Consider the following 24,294-nt stretch of genomic DNA (forward strand, 5'->3'; position numbering starts at 1 on the left):
TCACATGGCTCGGGTCTGGGACCGCAGCTATTTACAATATACATCAATGATTTAGATGAAGGGGTTTAGTAACATTAGCAAATTTGCAGATGACACCATGCTGGGTGGCAGTGTGAACTGTGAGGACGATTCGATGAGGATGCAGGGTGACTTGGACAGGCTGGGTGAGTGGGCGGTTGAATGGCAGATGCAGTTTAATGTGGATAAATGTGAGATTATTCACTTTGGTGGCAAAAACAGAAAGGCAGATTATTATCTGAATTGTGTCAAGTTGGGAAAAGGGGAAGTACAACAGGACCTGGGGGTCCTTGTTCATCACTCACTGAAAGTAAGCATGAAGGTACAGCAGTGAAGAAAGTAAATGGCATGTTGGCCTTCATATCAAGAGGAGTTGAGTCTAGGAGCAAAGAGGTCCTTCTGCAGTTGTACAGGGCCCGAGTGAGACCACACCTGCAGTAATGTGTGCAGTCTTGGTTTCCAAATTTGAGGAAGGACATTCCTGCTATCGAGGGAGTGCAGCGTAGGTTCACGAGGCGGGACTGTTATATGTGGATAGAATGGAGCTGCTGGGATATACTCTGGAATTTAGAAGGATGAGAGGGAATCTTATTGAAACATGTAAGATTATTAAGGCATTGGACACGCTAGAGGCAGGAAACATGTTCCCAATGTTGGGGGAGTCCAGAACCAGGGGCCACAGTTTAAGAATAAGGGCTAGACCATTTAGAACCGAGAGGAGGAAAAACTTTTTCACCCAGAGAGATGTGAGTCTGTGAAATTCGCTCCATACAGAAAAGCACCTCTAGTCAGGAGCGAACTGGAGTCTGTGGCGAGGTAAAGCAGCAACTCTACCACCGTGCCACCCTGGTTTGATTTAGTTTAAGTCTTGCTGCAGGCACGGGCAATTTTTACATAACTTACTCTCATTTGTGCTTTGACCTTGTCTGCCTCATTTATTTTGAAACCATTAATGTTTTAACTAAGTGAACCACAGTTGTGTACACTGTTCACTGACCTATCCAATCTCAAACATACTCGACATTTTCAATAGTGCTTTCGGTAATCATTTGAGCAATTGATCCAATTAAAATGAAAACAGGAAATTAATTAGCCAGTAAATAAAATATTTCTGATCATCACTGAGTAAACACCATCATTCTGCTGAAACGTTGCCTATCCACGTCCTCCAGAGATGCTGTTTCATCCGCTGAGTTACTTCAGCACTTTGTGCTTTACTCAAGATTGCAGCATCTGCAGCTTGTCTTTCTCATCCCCACTGAGTTTGACCTTGGTGGAGATGGAAGCTGATATTAGAAGAGACACTCCACAGGTTGGTTCATCGTTGCTGTCGGTTGTCCCCTGGCCAGATCTACTTTGATTTTCAAATATTTCCCTAAGCCGACCCAGTTTCCCAGAATTACTTTAAAAATATCTCCACTCAGCAAAACGCTTACCACACTTACAGGATATCCTGCAACTGTTATGTACGAATAAAACTGGTTAAACTCACCTTGAAAATATAAGCTATTTACCTTTGTCAACAATGGGCTAATTTAAACTTGAAGATATTTGTTTTACAGTTCTGAACAAAACTCATTACAATCCAAAGCAAACTTAAGTATTAACAATGGGTTTCTGAAAGCTAATTATTCGAATTACAGACACAAAGTAAATTTTAAATGGGCTCCGTAATACATTCAATAACACAAAGGATGACTGTTGACGCAGTCCTTTTTTTGCATTTCATACGAAGGATGCACATGACCAGAATTTTCCCTTCCTTGTCTACGTGTGCACACTGTTGGTCATAAAATTAGTTATTTTGAGGTGAAGGTGAAATCCTAGAAAATTAAAAATGATGTCAAGGTTATGAAAATTAGGAAACCTTCAATAACAACCAGAAGGCTTCAGACAGTCTGCAGTTTTTCAACACCATTGAATACACCAGGCTGCTAAAAATCCTCTCCACAATCATCTAGAAGGGTATAACTCCAGAAAAACTCCAATCATCTTTGTGCAGGGCTAACAGATTTTGCAGTATCGTAAATATCCCAGGCAATCCAGTGCGTTAAAGGGAGCAAGAAATATACCATTTGCCACACCTAGCCACAGGCCAACACATTACACACTCCTGTTGTTCTGGACCCCAGGCCTGGCTCCTGCCACGCATTAGTATAGGGAGGTTGATGTCACCCCGGCCACTCTACCATCTGTAACCAAAACTTGCCGACGGTTCCACTGAACATAGAAACATAGAAAATAGGTGCAGGAGTAGAGGCCATTCGGCCCTTCGAGCCTGCTCCGCCATTCAATGTGATCATGGCTGATCATCCAACTCAGTATCCTGTACCTGCCTTCTCTCCATACCCCCTGATCCCTTTAGCCACAAGGACCACATCTAACTCCATCTTAAATATAGCCAATGAACTGGCATCAACTACCTTCTGTGGCAGAGAATTCCAGATTCACCACTCTCCGTGTGAAAAATGTTTTTCTCATCTCGGTCCTAAAAGACTTCCCCCTTATCCTTAAACTGTGACCCCGTGTTCTAGACTTCCCCAACACCGGGAACAATCTTCCTGCATCTAGCCTGTCCAACCCCTTGTAAGTTTCTATAAGATCCCCCCTCAATCTTCTAAATTCTAGCAAACTTTTGTGCCCGGTCTGCCAAGGCCTGCTGGATTTTCTGGTTTTTAACTCCCCTTCCCCTTCCTTAACTGACCATTCTGCCCTGGGCCTCTTCCATTGCCAAACTGCAAACTGTGTCCTCACTTTGAATTCTCAAATTTTAGGTAACTACAAACCCCACCCCTCTCTCTCTCCCTTCTCCCGCACAACCTCTGGAGAAAAGGAAGAGTGACGTTTCAGGCTCCAGCCATCCTTTCATTGTTCACTTCTTATACTTGATAAATTAGTGGTCACTATTCATCAAATCTGCAATGAGATTACGACACGCTGTTGATTGCATCACACAAGCCAGCCTGACTGCTGGTGATAATCACACACATACAAGAAACTTGTGCAAAGGTTAGCTATATAATTTTCCGTCTTTAACAGGTAGAAGCAATTTCTCTCATGTTGAGTTGATGGAATTAATCGTGTTTAACCGAAAGAAAGAATTATCTTTGAACAGCTGACATCACTGCTTCCCCCCCATCGAATAATTAAGAGCATAGTTCAGACATTTTATTGGCTTCCTGGTTTTTCAGCATTGCGGCGCTTTGTTCTCTGGGTCAGCACCTAATGAGCGACAGCTACAACATCCTCCTGTTGGTGCTTTTTACTGTGTAGGAAAGAACAGCAGGTGCTGGTGTAAACCGATGATAGACACAAAATGTTGCAGTAACTCAGCAGCAGACTGATTCTGAAGAAGGGTCTCCACCCGTTTCCTTCAACCCAAAGATGCTGCCTGTCCCACTCAATTTCTCCAGCATTATCTGTTTATCTTCAGTGCTCCTTATTTGTGTTCTTACACCATCACTGTCACACTGCAGCCATTCGTTTCGAGATACAGCCTGGAAACAGGCCCTTTGGCTCATTGATGATTTGCATGGAATGTCAGAGATCATCAATCTCCCATTTACACCAGTTCTCCGACTTTCTCATCCACTCCCCACCCATCAGGGGCAATTAACCTATGAATGAATTAAATTCATCTGAATGAAACCCATGTGGTCACAGGGAAAACGTGCAAAGTCCACGCAGCTGCATCGAGGACAGGGTAAAACTCTGGCACTACGAGGTAGCAGCTCCACCTGCTGCATCACTGTGCCGCCCATTCCAGAAAATCCAACAGACTCTTCCCGCAGGCACGGTACACCCGAAATAACAGAGGAGACATCCTTCGTCTCTTCCTCCTCAGCTCCTATTACATCCTAATAAAACCCAGTATTCCTCTTTCTCCTTCGCTGATTCCCTGGCATTTATTTACTTTGCGCTGTTTATTTTACACATTTATTTCACATTGAAGAAAGGTCGAGAAGGGCCCCAACCTGAAACTTCACCTATCCATGTGCTTCTGAGATGCTGCCTGACCCACTGAGTTACTCCACCATTTAGCACCTGCAGTCCCTTGTACCTTTATCTCATCTGTACCTGGTTGGAATCAGAATCCCAAATTTGAAACTAACTGGGAGGCCAAATAGAAACAATGCATCATTTAGTTCTTAAGCTGCTGCATTTCAAATATAAATTCCTTTAAATCTTTGTCACTTACAAGCAGGGTAAGCACATGTATCTGGCTGACACATTATCCCGTGCTCCCAGGAGGTCGAGCGCCCAGCTATGCCAGTTTAACTACCCCCTTTAGTCAGAAGGTAGTTAATCTGTGGAACTCATTGTCACTGAGGGCTGTGGAGGCCAAGTCAGTGGGTATTTTTATGGCAGAGATAGACAAATTCTTGATTAGAATGGTGTCAAGGGTTATGGGGAGAAGGCAGGAAAATGGGATTTAGAGGCAGAGATCAGCCATGATTGAATGGCGGAGTAGACTCAATGGGGCAAATGGCCCAATTCGACTCCTATAACTTGTGAACTTGTGACAATGGATCAGAGGCAAGCATTAATAATATGCTGTTCACACTCATAAACATTAACTAGATAGTCATTGATTTCCTGCATTTTAATCAGTCATGATTTCTCAGCAGGAGCTGGCTCAAAATAGTTAATTATCACATCTGTTAGTTTTCAAACTTTTAATTTTCTACTTTTCACGATTATGAAGCAATGTGCTAAAGGGCAAAACAATTGCCTGACTGAACAGAAAGAGCAGATTCAGATTCAACTTTAATTGTCATTGTCAGTGTACAGTAGAGAGACAACGAAATGCAGTTTGCATCTCCCTGGAAGAGCGACATAGAATATGATTTCAATAAATAAATCTATTTACATGTATACAGTCATAGTGTTTTTCCTGTGGGGGGGGGGAGGGGGGGGGGTGATTGGCAGTCACCGAGGTACATTGTTGAGTAGAGTGACAGCCGCCGGGAAGAAGCTGTTCCTCGACCTGCTGGTCCGGCAACAGAGAGACCTGTAGCGCCTCCCAGATGGTAGGAGGGTAAACAGTCCATGGTTGGGGTGAGAGCAGTCCTTGGTGATGCTGAGCACCCTTCGCAGACAACACTTGCTTTGGACAGACTCAACTGCAGATGTGAGATGTTTTAAAGAGAAGGAATGGGTGACGGTTTGGGCCGAGACCCTTCTTCAGACTGATGTCAGGAAAGTGGGAGGTACATAGATAAGGAAGTGTATAGAATGAAAATAGGACAAATGGAATGGAGATAATGGAAAATGTGGAATTGATAATTGTTAGTTAAAAGGTAACAACAAAGCAAACGGATAAAATGTAGTTGGAGGCAGTCAGACTGGTCAGAGAACTGGGAAGGGGAGGGGATGGAGAGAGAGGGAAAGCAAGGGTTACTTGAAATTAGAGAAGTCAATGTTCATACTGGTGGGGTGTAAGCTGCCAAGCGAAATATGAGATGCTGTTCCTCCAATTTGTGCTGGGCATCACCACGACAATGGAGGAGGCCCAGGACAGAAAGATCAGTGTGGGAATGGGAATTGGAGGGGGAGCTAAAGTGTTTAGCAACCGGTTAAGAAGATGGAGGCGCAGGCTCCCCCTCAATTAATAATTGATTAAATTGGTAGTCATAAAAACAAGAATACCCAGTTGTCTGTTCATGATGGAACTGATGAAAAAGACAAAGGGAGGTCTGTTGGAAGAGGAGACTAGTGGGGTAGAAAGGTGGGGACCAAGGGAACTCAGCCACTGATCTGACTGGGAAGGGAGAGGTGGTTTAATTTAGCGATACAGTGCGGAAACAGGCCCTGTGCCTCCCATCTCCCTATGCAAGCTGGATAACAAAGCAAAGAACAAACGCAAACATGATGCTGAGATTAATGTACCTGCACATCCATGTGCCTATTCAAAGTCTCTAAAGCCACTATCGTATCTGACCCCATCACAACTCCCGGCAGACTGTCTACCCCACCCATATCTTTTGTAGTTTTATACACCTCTATCTGGTCTCCACTCAACCTTCTCCTTCCAGAAAAAACAATCCAAGTTTGTCCATGTGGTTGACATCCCTTAATCCAGACATCACCTACTATGCATCCTCCCCAAAGGCTGCACACCCTTCTTGTGTTGGGGCAACTGGAATGACACGCCCGAACCAATGCCGGCTTATAAAGATGCATTGTGATTTCCTGACTCCCAATGTCCTAACCAATGAAGAAAAGTAAACCACGTGCCATATTTACCGCTATATGTGTGTGCTGCCACTTTCAGGGAGTTTGTGTTAAGGATCGGGGCTCAGTCACCTTTTTATCAAGTGTAGCAAGACACTTGAGACATATGTTGAGCCATAAAGAAACTAGCACTGAACTCACTTTCTTAACATTGGCTTACATCAGTGTAAATACCAGTAGATGGTGTATTTTATCAAATCACAGCCACACAGCATTGAAACGGCCTTTCAGCCCCCCAACTCTGTACCAACCCATTTTTTTCTTAATCACACTAATCCTACAGTAATCCATTTTATTCTCCCCATGTTCCCATCCAGTCCTTCCCAGGCCCTACCCCTCATCTACATTGATGCAGCAATGTATTGTGTGTTTAATCTATAAACCTGCACATTGTTTTGGATGCTTGTGGAAACCAACGGATAAATCGTGGCCACTCCTCAGACACACTCCTGAAGCCAGGATTGAACACGGGTCAGTGGAGCATGGAAGCAAGTGACCACTGTGCTTATTCACTGTACCTATTGGATAATGAATAGACAACAAACATAGCAGGAATAGAACTTATTCCCCAACTGCAAGTCAAGTAATAATCACTAGGTTAGTATTTCAGCTCTGCACATGTTCCCTTGAATCATATTAGACCAACAAAGTAGCTCTTTAGTTCAGGGGGCAATTACTGTACGTCACCGAACTCACCTGGAACATCATACCACTTGGCTCCATTGGTGATCCCATCAGGAAAGGTTTCATCAGGAGAGTCAGCGCACTGTGGTTTGCCCGTTTTCATTATGGGATGCTTGGAAGCATAGGTCTTGGCCAAGTACTTAAACACTTCATCATCCGGGGCCTTACTGTAGTACCCCTTTGTTTCGTGATTTCTCGAGTCGTCATAGGGATAACTGGCAACCACAGATCCACCGTGAAGATTCGCAGAAATCAAAAACTTGTTTTCTACAGGAAAATAACAAATTACAATATTAGAATTAGGCAATGGAAAACAAATACAATTACTTTATACATCTACAGATGCGTTAGTTACACCAGTGAGAAACCAAATTAGATGTCTGACAAAGATCAGAATTTAAGATCGAACTTTTTGTTACAGAAGGCCTATCGCCATGAGTATGTTAAAATATTTTAATTGCAACATTTGTCAGTGTCAACATAAATCGAATCTTGGCGTTCAATGGCCCAAGCATCCACAGGTCCCCTATCATTAACATCCCGAGGGTAGACAAAAATGCTGGAGAAACTCAGCGGGTGAGGCAGCATCTATGGAGCAAAGGAATAGGTGACGTTTCAGGTCGAGACCCTTCTTCAGACTGATGTGAGGGTGGCCAGAGCAAGTCCCACTGCAAATTGGAGGAGCAGCAGCTCATATCTCGCTTGGGTAGCTCACACCCCAGTGGTATGAATATTGACTTCTCCAATTTCAGGTTGTCCTTGCTTTCTCCCTCCTTCCTCTCCCCTTCCTAGCTCTCCCACAGCCCACTGTCTCCGCCTCTTCCTTTCTTCTTCCCCCCCCCCCCCCCCCACACAGGTCTGAAGAAGGGTCTCGACCCGAAACGTCACCTATTTCTACGCTCCTTAGATGCTGCCTCACCCGCATTTTTGTCTACCTTCGATTTTTCTAGCATCTGCAGTTCTTTCTTAAACATGAACATCCCGAGGGTCATCAAGCAGAGCGGTAACCGGACCAGACACACCAACAAAGGGATTACACCCGACACCCCTAAACCTTTCACCATGCTTGATGCTAATCAGTCGTATGACAGAATACTCTGTACTTGTCTACAAGAATTCAGCTCCAGCAATGTATAAACTTCAGTGTCTGGGGTAAAACTTGGTTTCCACCCCATACATCACCCTAGTCATTCATTCCCTGCACAACATGGCTGCAGTGCCTACCGACATAACGTATTGCAATTACTGATCACAAATACAGTCCCTGTCAGCAACATCCATGCCAGTAAATAGGTTGAAGCGACAGGAACAGGAACAGCATTATCATGTGCAGTAACAGAAAATAAATTAAAGACACAGTCCACACCCATCTGTCAGAATATTTGGTGTATGTCATTAATTAAATACCTGACCAAGAAAATACTTACACAAGAATGCACTGAAGGAGAAAAACATCAGTTTGTGATTTATTCTGAAGACATTGATTCCCACAATGTAATGGATTTATCATTTAAATCTACACCTGCGAGCTTAAATAGAGCACGTTGACACAATACATCATGCCATGTCATGCCCAACCACGTACTTGGCCAATTTCAACATTATGTACAAGAACTGCATTACGTCAGGAACAAGGGCTATAGTCAACTTTTCCACACGTTACCAATTACAGCATTCTTACTGCTCATATACGGGTTGTTAGAAGAAAGCAAGGATTAAATCCAAGGCCTCTTGGGTCCAACTACACAGGAACAGTCGTTATTCAGTTCTGAGCATGTTTCACCACAACTAAGACATAACTGATCAATAGCTGAATCTCAGAGTCCACCATCTGTAATTATGCCAAGTTGACATGGCTGAAAATAACATATCCATACTATTTAACTTCACTAGTGCACAATATTAAACCTCATAGCAATTTTTTTAATGCATCAAAATATCTTAACCTTATCCAACTTCACGGCTCAAAACTAGAACAAACTGATGTAAAAGTGCCAGGGTGATTAGTTTGATCTGACAACATGGCCCACTTTCAACATGATACTCTCCCATTTTGCCCACATTTAAAACTCACCTTTATAATTGAACACCATACTGTAGTTATTATATTATAATAAACACCATTCTGAATAACTCCAGATTTCATTCCCTTCACTTCAATACTGTATTTTACTCAATTAATTGTCACCCACATCAGGACGTCATTTCCAATTCTGTGCATCCTCATTTTTGTCAATAATCAATCACCTACAGGAAGTTTATCAGATACTTTCTGCAAAACCACATAAATAACATTCATGATACTCCCTCATTGCCCCTTCATTTAGTGGATGACCAATTTCAGTTAGAACAGAAGCACCAAGAGGCCATTTCAACCCTCCCACCTACTATCACTCAATAAGATCACACCTGATCCATATAAACTCCACTTTCCACCCAACCAATTATTTTAGCTTAAAAATCCATCACAGCCTCAAATATAATGAATCCCAGTTTCATAACACACCAATGAACAAACTATCCATATTTTCCTTTTCACCGATTAGGTTTATCCCAAAATAGACACAAAATGCTGGAGTAACTCAGCGGGACAGGCAGCATCTATGAAGAGAAGGAATGGGTGACGTTTCAGGTCGAGACCCTTCTTCAGACCCAAAACGTCACCCATTCCTTCTCTCTAGCGATGCTGCCTGCCCCGCTGAGTTACTAGCATTTTGTGTCTATCTTCAGTTTAAACCAGTATCTGAAGTTCCTTCCTAGTTTTATCCCATTTGTTTTTCATGGACTCCTATATACACACACACCTCCCAGCCTCTAGACCCCTTGCAAGTGTTTGTCTCCCTACTCTTTGTTGCCTTTGACAGCTTTCCCAGTCTGCTGCTTCCCTGGCCTTAGCTCAGGTTTCTTCTGCAAACATGATACCATCTCTTACTATCTTGATCCCTAGTTGTTTGGTTACACAAGTGGAGCTTTGAGTGATTACACTCCCTTACCTGGAACAGACTGTGGTTGCAAAATAAATAGTCTGGTTTGCAATGAGTCACCTATTTGCTTTTCAGTGAACAGCAAAAAGTGCAACTTTTACATGAGATGCATTGTTCACAAGTGTCTTCATTTCAGTAACAAAATATCACTTCCGTCTAATTTTCAAATTGGACCGTTTCAATTCTGTCAATCCTATAACTTGCATACTGTATTTTTAATATCAGTAGGTACTTAAGATAGACACAAAAGCTAGAGTAACTCAGCGGGACAGGCAGCGTATCTGGAAAGAAGGAATGGATGACGTTTCGGGTCTGGGATACAAGTTGAAGGTCAGTTGAAGTATTTGATGGTATGCATTTTCAAGCTTTTAAATCTTCTGCCCGACAGGAGAGGGGAGTAGACAAATATGACCAGGGTGCGAGTTGTGACACAGGCTGCAGATGCTGGTTTACAAAAAAAGGGCTGAAGGCTGGTTTGTGTGATGGACTGGGCTTCATTCACAACTCCCTGCAATTTCTTGCAGTCTTTGGCAGAGCAGGTGTCAAACCAATCTGTGATGCCTTCAGATAGGATGCTTTCTAATGGTGCAATTGGAAAAATTGGTAAGAGTCACTGAGAACATTCCAAATTTGCCCAAAGCCTTCTGAGGAAATAGAAGTGGTGTACTTTCTTGGTCGCAGCATCAACATGGTTGGACCAAGTCAACATGTTGGTGATATGTACACCTTGGAACTTGCAGCTCTCCATCATCTCCAGTTCAGCACAATGACACAGACTGGGGCAATGTACTCCGTGACACTTCATGAAGGCCGTGTACTGCACCTTCATTTCACATCCTCTTGATGGATTTTATGCTGGGTTTCATGATTAAAACTGGAAATGCAGAAGTCACAAAGCAGTCCGAGAGGCTAAAAAGCACTAACTCTAATCCCGTTCACACACAAAGAAAAAGCTAGTGACATTGATTCATTCCTACAAGTGAACAGCTTTAACTGTGGTCACAGAAGTCAGTTTACGTCTGTGAACTGTTAGCAATAGTTGGGGCATGGATATCAGTGTTCAGGACAAACCCAACACCACACCTGGGCAAGATTCCGAATCCAGTTCATACTACTCAACACGTTTTAATTCACACAGTCATAAGAGTGAATACATGCACGACAAGAACATGAAGTTTCTAGAACGTTTCCAACAGCCATTATTCATCAGGTTGTGCTACTGGCCCCTGTAGTGGTAATTTGCAGATTAAAAGCATTTTAAACAGTAGCCTTACAGCAATAGAAGTAGAACGGTTTGACCTATTTACAATTCAAACCAACATAAAATCTAGCAGACAAAGAAAAAAACATGGTGTTTTGTTACTAATCAGTATCAATGCCAGTGAGGCATTGCGAGAACATGGGCAAGCCGTGTTGCCAGGAGTCCTTGTGAAAAGGCATTAATGCTATACCGTCTGACCCTTATTTGCCTGATTAGCACTGCCTGACATTTGAATAGGGCCCAACACACCAGATATTGCTGCACAATACTTAAGGGATGAGTAGGAAGGAACTGCAGATGCTGGTTAAAACCAAAGATAAACATATCTTTCATTCATTTGTTCTATATCTCTCTTTATCACCAACTATCTCTCTCGTTTCCCTTTCCCCCGACTCTCAGTCTGAAGAAGGGTCTCGACCCGAAACATCACCTATTCCTTTTATCCAGAGATGCTGTCTAACCCGCTGAGTTTCTAACTCATTTTGTGACTAACTCAGGATATGAGTCTGCAAATATGACAGGTCACTACTTGATTCTGGTTTTGGAACAAAATACCAGTCGGACATTTGTCCCACTCTGAAAGATTGAATTTGAACTTGGACCATTCAGGCAGTTCCTGCCACTGAAGAAGAGTCATCACCCAAAACATGGACTGACCATTCCTTCCCAGATACAGCCCGACCCGTTGAGCTCTCCAGCACTGTGTTTTGATTGATTTAAAGATACAGCACAGAAACAGGCACTTTGGCCTAGAGGCCACACTGACCATCCATCATCCATTCACACCAGTTCTATGTTATTCCACTCCCTATCCACACAAGAGTAATTTAGAGGCAAATTAACCTACAAGACCGAACGTCTTTGGGATGTGGGAGAAAATCAGAGCACCTGGAGGAATCCCATATAGTCACAGAGAGAACGTGAAAATCCCACACAGATATATAGCACCCGAGATCACGATGGAACGCCGATTACTGGCGTCGTGAGGCAACAGTTCCACCAGCTGTGCCTCTCTTCCAGCCCTCAAATTAGGTGTCAAACTAAGTGCTGAGAATGTTAGACAGCTATGGAGGCTGTCACGTTAAAGCAGAGAATGACAGATTCTTGATTTGTAAGGGCATCAAGGGTTATGGGGAGAAGGCAGGAGAATGTGGTTGAGAGGGAACGGCAGATCAGCCATGAATGAATGGCAGAGTAGACTCAGTGAACTCAATAGCCTAATTCTGCTCCGATGATTTATAGCCAAACAGCGTGGAAACAAGCCCAACTTGCCCACAACAACATACATGTCCCAGCTACACTAGTCCCATCTGCATTTGTTTAAGACGGAACTGCAGATGCTGGAGAATCGAAGGTACACAAAAAAGCTGGAGAAACTCAGCGGGTGCAGCAGCATCTATGGAGCGAAGGAAATAGGCAGGGTTTCGGCCCGAAACGTTGCCTATTTCCTTCGCTCCATAGATGCTGCTGCACCCGCTGAGTTTCTCCAGCTTTTTTGTGTACCTTCCCATCTGTATTTGTTTGGTCCATATCCCTATAAACCTATGCATGTACCAGTCCTAATGTTTCCTAAATGTTGTGATAGTCCCTGCCTCAACTACCTCCTCTGGCAGCTTGACCCTTCTTCAGTCTAGGTGTAGAATATATTATTGTGTAGGAAGGAACTGGTTTCTATGTAAAGCAGATGCTGGTTTACATAGAAGATCAACACTAAATGCTGGACTAACTCAGCAATAATTCTGTCCAGAGATGCTGCCTGTCCAGCTGAGTTACACCAGCATTTTGTGTCTATCTTCGGGGTAAATCAGCATCTGCAGTTCCTTCCTGCACGTAGGAAGGAAGTGGTTAAGCTAGAAAGATTGCAAGGAAGATTTACAGAGATGTGTAGGAAGGAACTACAGATGCTGGTTCAAACTGAAGGTAGACACAAAATGCTAGAGTAACTCAGTGGGACAGGAAGCATCTCTAGAGACAGGTACATGGATAGGACAGGTTTGGAGGGATAAGGGCCACATGCAGGCAGGTGGGATATGTTGGCCAGTGTGGGCAAGTTGGTGGGAAGGGCCTGTTTCCACGCTGTAAGACTCTAGTGAGGACTCTGGAGAGAAGGAATGGGTGAGGTTTCGGCTCGAGACCCATCTTTAGACCTTAGATTTGTCCCTGTTATAGGCAAGACGCTGTCAAGCTGGAACGGGTGCAGATTGACAAAGATGTTGCCGCCAGGACTAGAGGGCCTGAGCTACAGGGAGAGGTCGCGAGTTGACAAACCGGTTCACCTTTAATCCACCTCTCCATGGCCACCACCTCGGGCACGTCGGCCTCCTCCACTGCCTGGGCCCTGTACTGGTCGGGGAAGCTGCGGTTGAGGTCTTTCTTCCTGGCGTTCCACCTGGCGCCGGCGGTCCCGGAGCACTCGCCCTCCACGGCGCGCTCGAAGCCGTCGGGGTTGAGACTGGGCAGGAGGTAGACGCGGGTAGTGTTGAGCAGGCGGCCGACGCGCGGGTCGTGGCCGTAGCCCTGCACCAGGTACTGGGCCAGGTAGAGCAGCACCTGGCGCGACACCGTCTCGTCGCCGTGCATGTTGCCCACCAGCTTGAGCTGGGGCCGGCGCCTGGGCGGCGAGGCCGGGGATGAGGCCGAGGATGGGGCCGAGATCTCTATCACCCACAGCGAGCGGTTCTCCACACTGCGGCCGATGCTGAAGAGCCGGGCGTGGGCAGCGTGGGCCTCCGCCAGGCCCTGCAGCAGCTCCGTCATCTCCTCGTAGTTGTAGTAGCGGGACGTGTCGATGTCGGTGCCGGTGCCGGTGTCCGTGCCGCTCTCTCCGGCCCCGGCCCCGGCTCCGGCCGCCCAGCACACGGCCACGGCCATGGCGCAGACCGCCAGCATCGACGCCTTCACCATCGCCATCACTCTGAGCGCCACTGCCCCGGGAACGGACATCCCGCGTGGGCCCGCCCCCACCGCGCTGAGTGACACCACTACCGGCCAACCAACTCGCAGCATCTACTACAACCCGCCCCTTGCAGCCCGGAGGACCAATCCGCTCCCCGCATCCACCGGTACACGCCCATAGCGCTGAGTGGCCCGCAGACCAACCCGCTAGCTGCATCCAGCAGTACCCGCCCACCAGGGCCTTGAGTGACAGCGGGACGGGCCAACCCGCTAGCTGCATCCAGCAGAACCCGCCCACCAGGGCCTTGAGTGACAGCGGGACGGGCCAACCGGGTGGCGGTATCGCCAGAACCCGCCCACCAGGGCCTTGAGTGACAGCGGGACGGGCCAACCGGGTGGCGGTATCGCCAGAACCCGCCCACCAGGGCCTTGAGTGACAGCGGGACGGGACCAACCCGCTAGCTGCATCCAGCAGAACCCGCCCACCAGGGCCTTGAGTGACAGCGGGACGGGCCAACCGGGTGGCGGTATCGCCAGAACCCGCCCGTTATTAGCGCTGAGTGGCAGGACAGGCAGCCAACCGGGTCACAGTATTCACTAGAACCCGCCCCCTACAGCCCGGCGGACCAATCCGCTTGTTGCTTACGAAGAACCCCGCCCTCCAAATCGGAGCGGACTAATCAGCGCGATGTTCCCACTAGAACCCGCCTCTTCATATCACTGATTGACAGCCGTATTAACCAATCAGCTGGCTGCGTCTAGCAGAACCCGCCCACCCTGCCTTGAGTGACGTGACAGACGACCAACCAGGTCGCAGTATTCACTGAACCCAGCCCCCCGCAGCCCGGCGGACTAATCAGCTCGCTGCTTTCAGCAGAACCCGCCCACGCCGCCCTGAGTGACAGGACAGCCATCCAACCAGGTGGCAGATCCCGCCCACCCCGTCCCGTACTGAGTGACAGCGCAGTTGACCATACAACGCACGACTTTACCGGTGCCGTCCCTTCCCGCCAGTGACAGGCAGCCGGGCTGACCAAACAGAGTGCGGCGTGTGCTGCGGTCCCGCCCCCCGTGTGATGGCCCTTCATTGGCGCCTCCAACTGGCCCTTCAGTGTCACATGGCGTGAGGTACAGTCAACTCTATCTTCACATCTTCTTTATGCGTTCGGTCACTTATTACTACGCATGCTAATGGAATGTCGGCCTTCATAACGAGAGGAGTTGAGTCTAGGAGCAAAGAGGTCCTTCTGCAGTTGTACAGGGCCCTGGTGTGACCACACCTGGAGTATTGGTCTCCTAATTTGAGAAAGGACATCCTTGCTATTGAGGGAGTGCAGCGTAGGTTCATCAGGTTAATCCCCAGGATGGAGGGACTGTCATATGAGGAAAGATTGGAAAGACTGGGCTTGTATTCACTGGATTTAGAAGGATGAGAGGGCATCTTATAGAAACGTATAAAATTATAAAAGGACTGGACAAGCTAGATGCAGGAAAAATGTTCCCAAAGTTGGGGGAGTCCAGAACCAGGGGCCACAGTATTAGAATAAAAGGTAGGTCAATTAAAACCGAGATGAGAAAAAACTTTTTTCACCCAGAGATTCGAATTCAGATTCAGATTCAACTTTAATTGTCATTGTCAGTGTACAATACAGAGACAACGAAATGCAGTTTGCATCTCCCTGGAAGAGCGACATAGAATATGATTTCAATAAATAAATCTATTTACATGCATACAGTCATAGTGTTTTTCCTGTGGGAGGAGTGTCTGGGGGGGGGGGGGGGGGGGGGGATTGGCAGTCACCGAGGTACGTTGTTGAGTAGAGTGACAGCCGCAGGGAAGAAGCTGTTCCTCGACCTGCTGGTCCGTCAACGGAGAGACCTGTAGCGCCTCCCGGATGGTAGGAGGGTAAACAGTCCATGGTTGGGGTGAGAGCAGTCCTTGGTGATGCTGAGCACCCTCCGCAGACAACGCTTGCTTTGGACAGACTCAATGGAGGGGAGCGAGGAACCGGTGATGCGTTGGGCAATTTTCACCACCCTCTGCAATGCTTTCCGGTCGGAGACAGAGCAGTTGCCATACCATACTGTGATACAGTTGGTAAGGATGCTCTTGGTGCAGCGGTAGAAGTTCACCAGGATCTGAGGAGACAGATGGACCTTCTTCAGTCTCCTCAGGAAGAGGAGACGCTGGTGAGCCTTCTTGACCAGAGTTGAGGTATTGTGGGTCCAAGAGAGGTCATCGGAGATGTTGACCCCCAGGAACCTGAAGCTGGAAACGCGTTCCACCTCCATCCTGTTGATGTGGATGGGGGTGTGCGTGCCGCCCCTAGACTTCCTGAAGTCTACAATGAGCTCCTTGATCTTCTTGGTTCATATGTGATAGGAACAGAATTAGGCTATTCATACCATCAAGTCTACTCTGCCATTCAATCATGGCTGATCTATCTCTTCCTCCTAACCCCATTCTCCTGCCTTCACCCCATAACCCCTGACACCTATACTAATCAGGAATCTACCTATCTCTGCCTTAAAAATATCCATTGACTTGGCTTCCACAGCCTTCAGTGGCAATGAATTCCACAGATTCACCACCCACTGACTCATCTTTCTAAGCGTACACCCTTTTATTCTGAGGCTATGCCCTAGACTCTCCCTCTAGTGGAAACATCCTCTCCACATCCACTCTATCCAGGGCTTTCACTGTGTGGTAAGGTAAGACGGCGCATCCACATACCGGCCCTTTCTTCTTGCGTTCGTCGCCATCGCCGACTCAGTTCAGTTTCAGTTTAGTTTATTGTCACTTGTATCGAGATACAGTGAAAAGCTTTCCCTCATCCTCCTCCCCTCCCGTTCCCGGGTTCAGCATCTCCCGTCTCCCTTTCCGCAATGGGCAAACCAGGCCTGCTGTCGGGACAGAGCCACTTTCAGCTGGACATTCTGTGCTGTATCTCTCGACTAAACTAAATCTAAACTAAAAGAATGTACTACTGCTCAAAATTGCTCACTTGGAGCCACACATTGCTTTTCTATTGGTAATAAAGATTTATTTTTGATGGGAACTATACTTTGGTTCATTCAACCACATGTGTGCACCCACATTAGACAGCGATGTCACTCGTTTCCATCTTGAAGATTGTGGAAGAAGTGTTCAAGCAACTCCACAGAAAGCAATGAATTATTGAATCTCTAACCAATTGCCACCAGGTGTTGATCTTGAGACAGTACGCTGTCATGTGCTCGCATAATGGAGGGCATTCTCCCACATCAAAGGTCACAAGCATTTCAAACACATTCCTTTATTCTTGTACTATGACCAACAAAACTTCAAATGCTGACATTGAAAGTTATTTTCCTTTATCTGCACTTTATCTGTACCAAGCAGACTTTTACCCAGACTGTATTTTCCAAGGGTTGGGAATCAAGAAACAGAGAACGTAGGCTTAAGGCCAGAGGGGAAATGTTCAATAGGAATCTGAGGGGCAACATTTTCACTCAGAGAGTGGTGGGTGTAAGGAACGAGCTGCCACAGGAGATAGTTGAGGCAGGTCGATGAATCGGACTGGTTTAGAGGGATCGAGTCAAACATAGGCAAATTATACTAGCTTAGATGAGGTAGTTTGGTCAGAATGGACATGTTGGGCTGAAGGGCCTGTTTTTGTGCTCAATAATGGTGCAGTAAGAAATGATAGGTCTCCCAGATTTCCATCCTTGTTCCTTCATGGCTTTAGTTGTTTAGATTAATTCTGTCACTATACTTATCCTTAATACTGAGTTGCCAGCTCTATGACTTTAGAGACACCTATCCTATATCCTATTTCAAAATTGTTAAGGTCACCATTATAATACAGATGCCGTATCTGCCTTCTATACCATTTGCTTTTGTGAATAGTACAATCATTGTTAATATTTCTAATTTATTTTCATCACGTGGAACAGAGGTCAGAACAGGGTGGTGCATCTGTGGAATTCTTTGCCACTGACGGCTGTGGAGGCCAAGTCAATGGATATTTTTAAGGCGGAGATGAACAAATTATTGATTAGTACGGGTGTCAGGGGTTATGGAGAGAAAGCAGGAGAATGGGGTTAAGAGAGAAAGATAGCTCCGGCACTCTGGAACACCCTGCCGCTGCACATCAGACAGGCCCCCTCACTGTCCATCTTCAAATCCAGTGTTAAAACGCATTTGTACTCCCTGGCTTTTGACCATGCCTGAGGCTTTGCTTCTGTTTGTGGTGTTTTTGATGTTTCTTTATTTTACATGTCTTTTCCTACTATTTCTTTTGATTGTTATTTTTGGTGTGTATTAACTTTTTTGTCAACGATTAGTGATGTACAGCACTTTGTTGCAGCTATGTTTGTTTTTAAAGTGCTCTATAAATAAAATTATTATTATTATTATTATTATTATTATGATTGAATGGCAGAGTAGACTTGATGGGCCGAATGGCCTAATTCTGCTCCTTTGACTTACAAACTTATGAATTTATGAAGTCAAAACTCAAACTGCAATCTGACCCAGTATTGTGTCCTTGCACCAACATGGATTAGATAATCAACAGACACACAATGCTGGAGTGACTTAGTGGGTCAGACAGCATCTCTGGAGAAAAGGAATTGGGTGATGTTTTGAGTCAGACGCAGATTGGACAAAGTGAAGATAGACACAAAATGTTGGAGTAACTCAGCGGAACAGGCATCATCTCTGGAGAGAAGGAATGGGTGATGTTTCAGGTCGAGACCCTTCTTCAGAAAGTGACTTTGTTTTGAGGGGAAAAGACCTTGAAGGCACGATTGGGAAATCAGCTGTATTTTAAATCTTCAGTGCAATGTTAAAGTGAAGAGGAAGGTTTACATTTTCAGATCCTTCGGATTAATCCAGGAGCCATTAAAATATTTGCCAATTTGCACATTGTGTGATGGAATACGGTGCTGTGAATGTTTAAGTTAAAGAGACAACTGTTGGGTCATGAGATGAAAGAGAAGGTCACGCAGAATTACACCACGGTTGTGTCTTTATTCTTCGATCAGTTGCTGATCAGGCAAAGAAGATCTTTCTAGATTCAGGGACAGTTTCTTGCGAGCTGTTATCAGGCAACTGAAACAGAGCGGTTCTGAGCTGCTATCAGACTTATTGGTGACCCTTGGACTATTTTTAATCGGACTTTACTGGACTTTATCTTACACTAAACGTTATTTTCGTTATCCTGTATTTGTACAATGTGGACGGCTTGATTCTAATCATCAGTCTTTTCTCTGACTGGATGGCATGTATCAAAAGCTTTTCATTGCACCTTGGTACATGTGACAATAATAACTAAACTATTTTAAAAATTAGTTGACTGACCTATTGTGGAATTGCTTTGGGAATTGCTGAGGGGAGAGTTGCATTGTGGCTTGTATATATAAAAGCTGGGGTAGGACCATAGGGCAGGACCTTGCCCCGAAGCATTGATTCTCAATAATTACAGGCTTGTTCCCATCAAACTGCATTGTGAGAATACACAGAAAGGATGTTAACAGCAGCGTTAGAATTAAAGGGCCCTGGCCAGTAATATTCATCTCTGAAGAAGGGTCTCCACCCGAAATGTCACCCATTCCTTCTTTCCAGAGATGCTGCCTGACCCGCTAGAGTTATTCCAGCATTTTGTGTCTATCTTCAGTGTAAACCAGCATGTCCAGTTCTTTCCTACACATATTCATGTAGCAACGTATAAATAACTTCATGAAACCTTTCACACTCTCAGTTGCCCAGAGGCAGATTCAGATGGAATGTATTAACGACTGACTCCTTGTAGAACCCCTTGAAGGGTCTCGACCCAAACCGTCACCCATTCCTTCTCTCCAGAGATGCTGCCTGTCCCACTGAGTTACTCCAGCATTTTGTTTCTACCTGCTTTCTCCATGTTTAGTTTAGTTTATTATCGTACAGATACAGGATAAAGGGAATAACATTTAGTGCAAGATGAAGTCCAGAATAGTCCGATTAAAGATAGTCGGAGGGTCTACAATGAGGTAGATGGTAGCTCAGGACTACTCTCTAGTTGGTGATGGGGTGCTGCAGTTGCCGGATGCCAGCTGGGAAATGTGAACAAGGAACCAAGTCTCTGGTTCCTTGAAAAAAACACAAAGTGCAGGAGTAACTCAGTGGGTTTGGCAACATCCCTGGAAAACATGGAGAGGTGATGTTTGCTCAGATCCTTGTTCCTTGTGTCCACTCCAGCCTTTGCTCCTCACCTCCCTGCACCTCACAACCTCCACTCTCCATTGCATCTCACCCTCACTGATTGACAGTGTTCTCACACGCCATTCACTCTGGAACAAAAGAAAACAGAACTCTGGAAGAACTCAGCGGGTCAGACAGTATCTGTGGGGGCAAAAGGTGTGTGTTGACCTTTTGGGTTGAGATTGTGAGAGGAAAGAGGAAGGTTGTCAGTATATACAGTACGAGGGAGGGGTGGGACAGAGACTGGTAGGTGGTGTTGGAAGGAACTGCAGATGCAAAGTGCTGGAGGAACTCAGCGGGATAGGCAGCATCTCTGGAGAGAAGGAATAGGTGATGTTTTGTATCGAGACCCTTCTTCAGATTGTTAAGTGGTTGTTTAGTTTGGTTTAGAGATACAGCATGGGAACAGCCCTTCGGCCCACCTAGTCCACACGGACCATCGCTAACCCATTCACACTATTCTATGTTATCCCACTCTCACATCCGTTCCCTGTTTAAGGGGTAAACTACACAAGGAGTAAACCGGAGAAATTCCACGCGGTCACAGGGAGAAGATACAAACTCCACGCACAGACAGCATCTGAGGTCAGGATCAAACCTGGGTGTCTGGTGCCATGAGTCAGCGGCTCTACCCGCTGTGCCACTGTGCCGAATCTTCCACTTGTATTGCTTACAACCCAATGGTATGAACAATGAATTTTCCAGTTTAGGATAAAGCACACCCCTGGTGCTCTTCCACACACAATCACCTGCCCCCCCCCCCCAAGTCCGCCACTTCCTCTGCTCAGGAAGGAACTGCAGATGCTGGTTTACACTGAAGAAAGACACAGAATGCAGGAAGAACTCAGCGGGACAGGCAGCATCGCTGGATAGGAATGGGTGACTTTTCGAGTTGAGACCCTTTTTCAGACTGCCTTGACCCGAAACATCACCCATTCCTTCTATCCAGTGATGCTGCCACTGTTCACCTGTCCCATCCCCCCCCCTATCCATCCCCTCCCCTCCAGCCCCCCCTCTCCCCTCCCCCCCTCCCTCCCTCTCCCCCCATCCCCTCCCCTCCCCTCCCCTCCATCCCCTCCCCTCCCCCCCCCCCCCCCCCCATCCTCCCCCTCCCCCCCCCCCCCCCCCCCTCTCCCCTCCCCTCCCCTCCTCCCCTCCCCTCTCTCCTCCCATCCCATCCCCTCCCCTGCCCTCTGCTCCCTGGTTCCATCTGCCCAGCATCCCGTCTCATTCTGGTTGCACCTATCACCTGTCCCACTCCTCCCTCCACCTGATGTAGGCTGGCCAGGTGCTCCTTGTAGTTAGTGGAAAGTTAGTTAAGTAAATGCATGAGTGTCCTTTCTCAGTCCAACATTCCAGGCATGGGTCTTTAGTTACATGCTGTTGGTTCCAGTGGTCTAAATATTGGCGACTGTATTAACTACTCGGTTTGGAATTCCTTGCAGGTCAATGAAGGTTCACGAGTATCTGAGGAGCACGAGGGTGACCAGGAAGGAGAGGCCCAGGTAGGGTCGAGGGGCTGATCTATGTGTGGAGTCTGGAGGTGTGGGTGAGGTGCGGACTGGATACTCCTCACCTGTATTCACAATAGAGAAGGACGTGGAAGGTGGTGAATTCATGATAATCAGAAACAGGTTAGCATTAAGGAGGAGGTGCTGGATACCTGAGGGCTTATAAATCCCCCAGACTGGGTGAGATCTAATCTAGGCTTCCATGGGAGGGGAGGAGATGTACGTAGGACCCTGGTGCAGAGTTTTTGTAAGTCACAGGAGCAGAATTATGCCATTCGAGTTTACTCTGCCAAGATTTAATGGAACCTTAAGGGGCAACTTTTTTGCACAAAGGGTGGTGGGTGAATGAAACGAGCTGCCGGAGGGGGTAGTTGAGACAGGTACTATAGCAATGTTTAAGAAACATTTGGACAGGTACATGGATAGGATAGCTTTAGAGCGATATGGGCCAAACGCGGGCAGATGCGACTAGTATAGATGGGGCATTGGTTGGTGTGGGTGAGTTGGGCCGATGGGCCTGTTTCAGATAATAAATAGATAATAATTTATTATCAGTCATTCATTTATTGCATTATTGATTATTAAATCCGTGTGTTATTGCGTTCATGGGCCCGTTAACTGCAGCAAGTACGAATTGTTCCCTTCAAGGTACATCTGACAATTAAACATTCTCGACTCTCAAGAACGTTTCAAAGGATTTGACGAAGATTAAGTGGTTTACATACTGACTTACGTCACATAGCAATTTTTAAAGACAATTATCCTATCCTCTTTAGCTCATAAACTCAGACGTTTAACTAAATGCTGTCATTTTCTATATAGTTGCTAAGACATTTGGTATTCAATGCTACGCCCTTTGTTCAGTTTAGCTAGAAAAACCATTACGGGATAATCTTATACAGGTGTACAAGATCATGAGAGGAATAGATCAGGTGAATGCATTGAGTCTTTTGCCCAAAGTTGGGGAATTGAGAATCATAGTTTAGTTTAAGCCATTTAGAACGGAGCCATTTAGAACGGAGACGAGGAAACACTTTTTCTCACAGAGAGTAGTGAGTCTGTGGAATTCTCTGCCTCAGAGGGCGGTGGAGGCAGGTTCTCTGGATGCTTTCAAGAGAGAGCAAGATAGGGCTCTTAAAAATTGCGGAGTCAGGGGATATGGGGAGAAGGCAGGAACGGGGTACTGATTTGGGATGATCAGCCATGATCACATTGAATGGCGATGCTGGCTCGAAGGACCGAATGGCCTACTCCTGCACCTATTGTCTATTGTCTATTTAGTTTAGTTTAGAGATGCAGCGCGGAAACAGGCCCTTCAGCCCACCGAGTCCACATCTACCGCCGATCTCCGTTCATTAACACTATCCTACACACACAAAGGACAATTTTCAATTATTCCATGCCAATTAACCTACAGCAACTCTACCGCTGTGCCACCGTGCCCCCAGTAATAATGTGACTGTCTCTCTCTGCCCTCACGCCCTGCGTGTGTTGTAATGTTAAGAATATTGCAGTTGGCCTAATTCTGCTCCCATGACTGATGACCTTATGAATCATAGATAGACCATCAGCTAAATATACATACGGTGGTATCTATATAACTAAAAGTCTCATCTTGACCACTTCCTGTCTGCGCTGTATATTGATTTTAGAAAAAACGCTACCCTATATCGCTATGATTTTTGGCCATCTTACTCATAGTCCTCCTCCGCTGAGGCTGCCCCGAGGACTTTTCTTTTGTTTTTTTTTGTTTTTTTTTGTTGTTTATTTTATTAGAAGTTAATACAGTACAAAACAGTACAGTGGAACCTAATTTTAGGTGGCAACTATGTAATACCGTAATCCATTCTATGTACAACCTCTAGTTTTATGTTATGAGAAGGAAGTAAGCAAGACAAGAAAAAGAAAACAATAGAAAGAGGAAAAAGTGGAAAAATAGATGGTAGAGAGTAGAAAAACGTGAAGTGTGTATATAAAAAATAAAAAAGGAAGAGAGAAAGTGGAAAGTAGAAATAGAAGAGAAGGCCCCTTAAAAGAGAATTTTTCAAATCTGTATTCGGAGATGTAGATCTATCCGCGTCATGAACTGAAATCAGCAATCTTTACAGTACCGCTGCATCACATGATTCCAAAAAGTCGATGAAAGGACACCAACTCCTTAAGAATTGGTCATATTTATCTATTAGTCAGAGTCTCATTTCTTCAAGGCGTGCTATGTCCATCATATTCCTAATCCACATTTTAACAGTTGGTACGGTTGTATTTTTCCAAAATTTAAGTATCAATTTCTTTCCAATTATTAACCCATAATTAAAAAAAACATTTTGATCTTTATTTAAATTGGTATCTTCTCCTATTATTCCAAATATAATCCATTCCGTTTTGGGTTCTATTCTTGACTTGAAAAGCTTTGTAAATATATCAAATATATCACTCCAAAATTTATTCAACTTTGTACATCCTACAAATGAATGTGTTATATTA

At 45.5% G+C, this 24,294-nt stretch overlaps 1 protein-coding gene across 1 annotated transcript in view; it reads right to left on the reverse strand.

Moving 5' to 3' along the window:
- The window catches only part of cpda (carboxypeptidase D, a), a 47,350-nt gene extending 33,211 nt beyond the window's left edge, over positions 1–14,139 (reverse strand). Inside the window, exons 1-2 of the mRNA XM_055658189.1 lie at positions 13,458–14,139; positions 6,949–7,203 (exon numbers count right to left, since the gene is read on the reverse strand). Coding sequence (XP_055514164.1) covers positions 6,949–7,203; positions 13,458–14,124 — 922 coding nt within the window. The 5' untranslated portion in view covers positions 14,125–14,139. The remainder of the gene's footprint in view (positions 1–6,948; positions 7,204–13,457) is intronic.
- Between the last annotated feature and the right edge of the window lie 10,155 nt (positions 14,140–24,294).

Source organism: Leucoraja erinacea, chromosome 28, assembly GCF_028641065.1.
Source record: "Leucoraja erinacea ecotype New England chromosome 28, Leri_hhj_1, whole genome shotgun sequence".
Lineage (NCBI taxonomy): Eukaryota > Metazoa > Chordata > Chondrichthyes > Rajiformes > Rajidae > Leucoraja > Leucoraja erinaceus.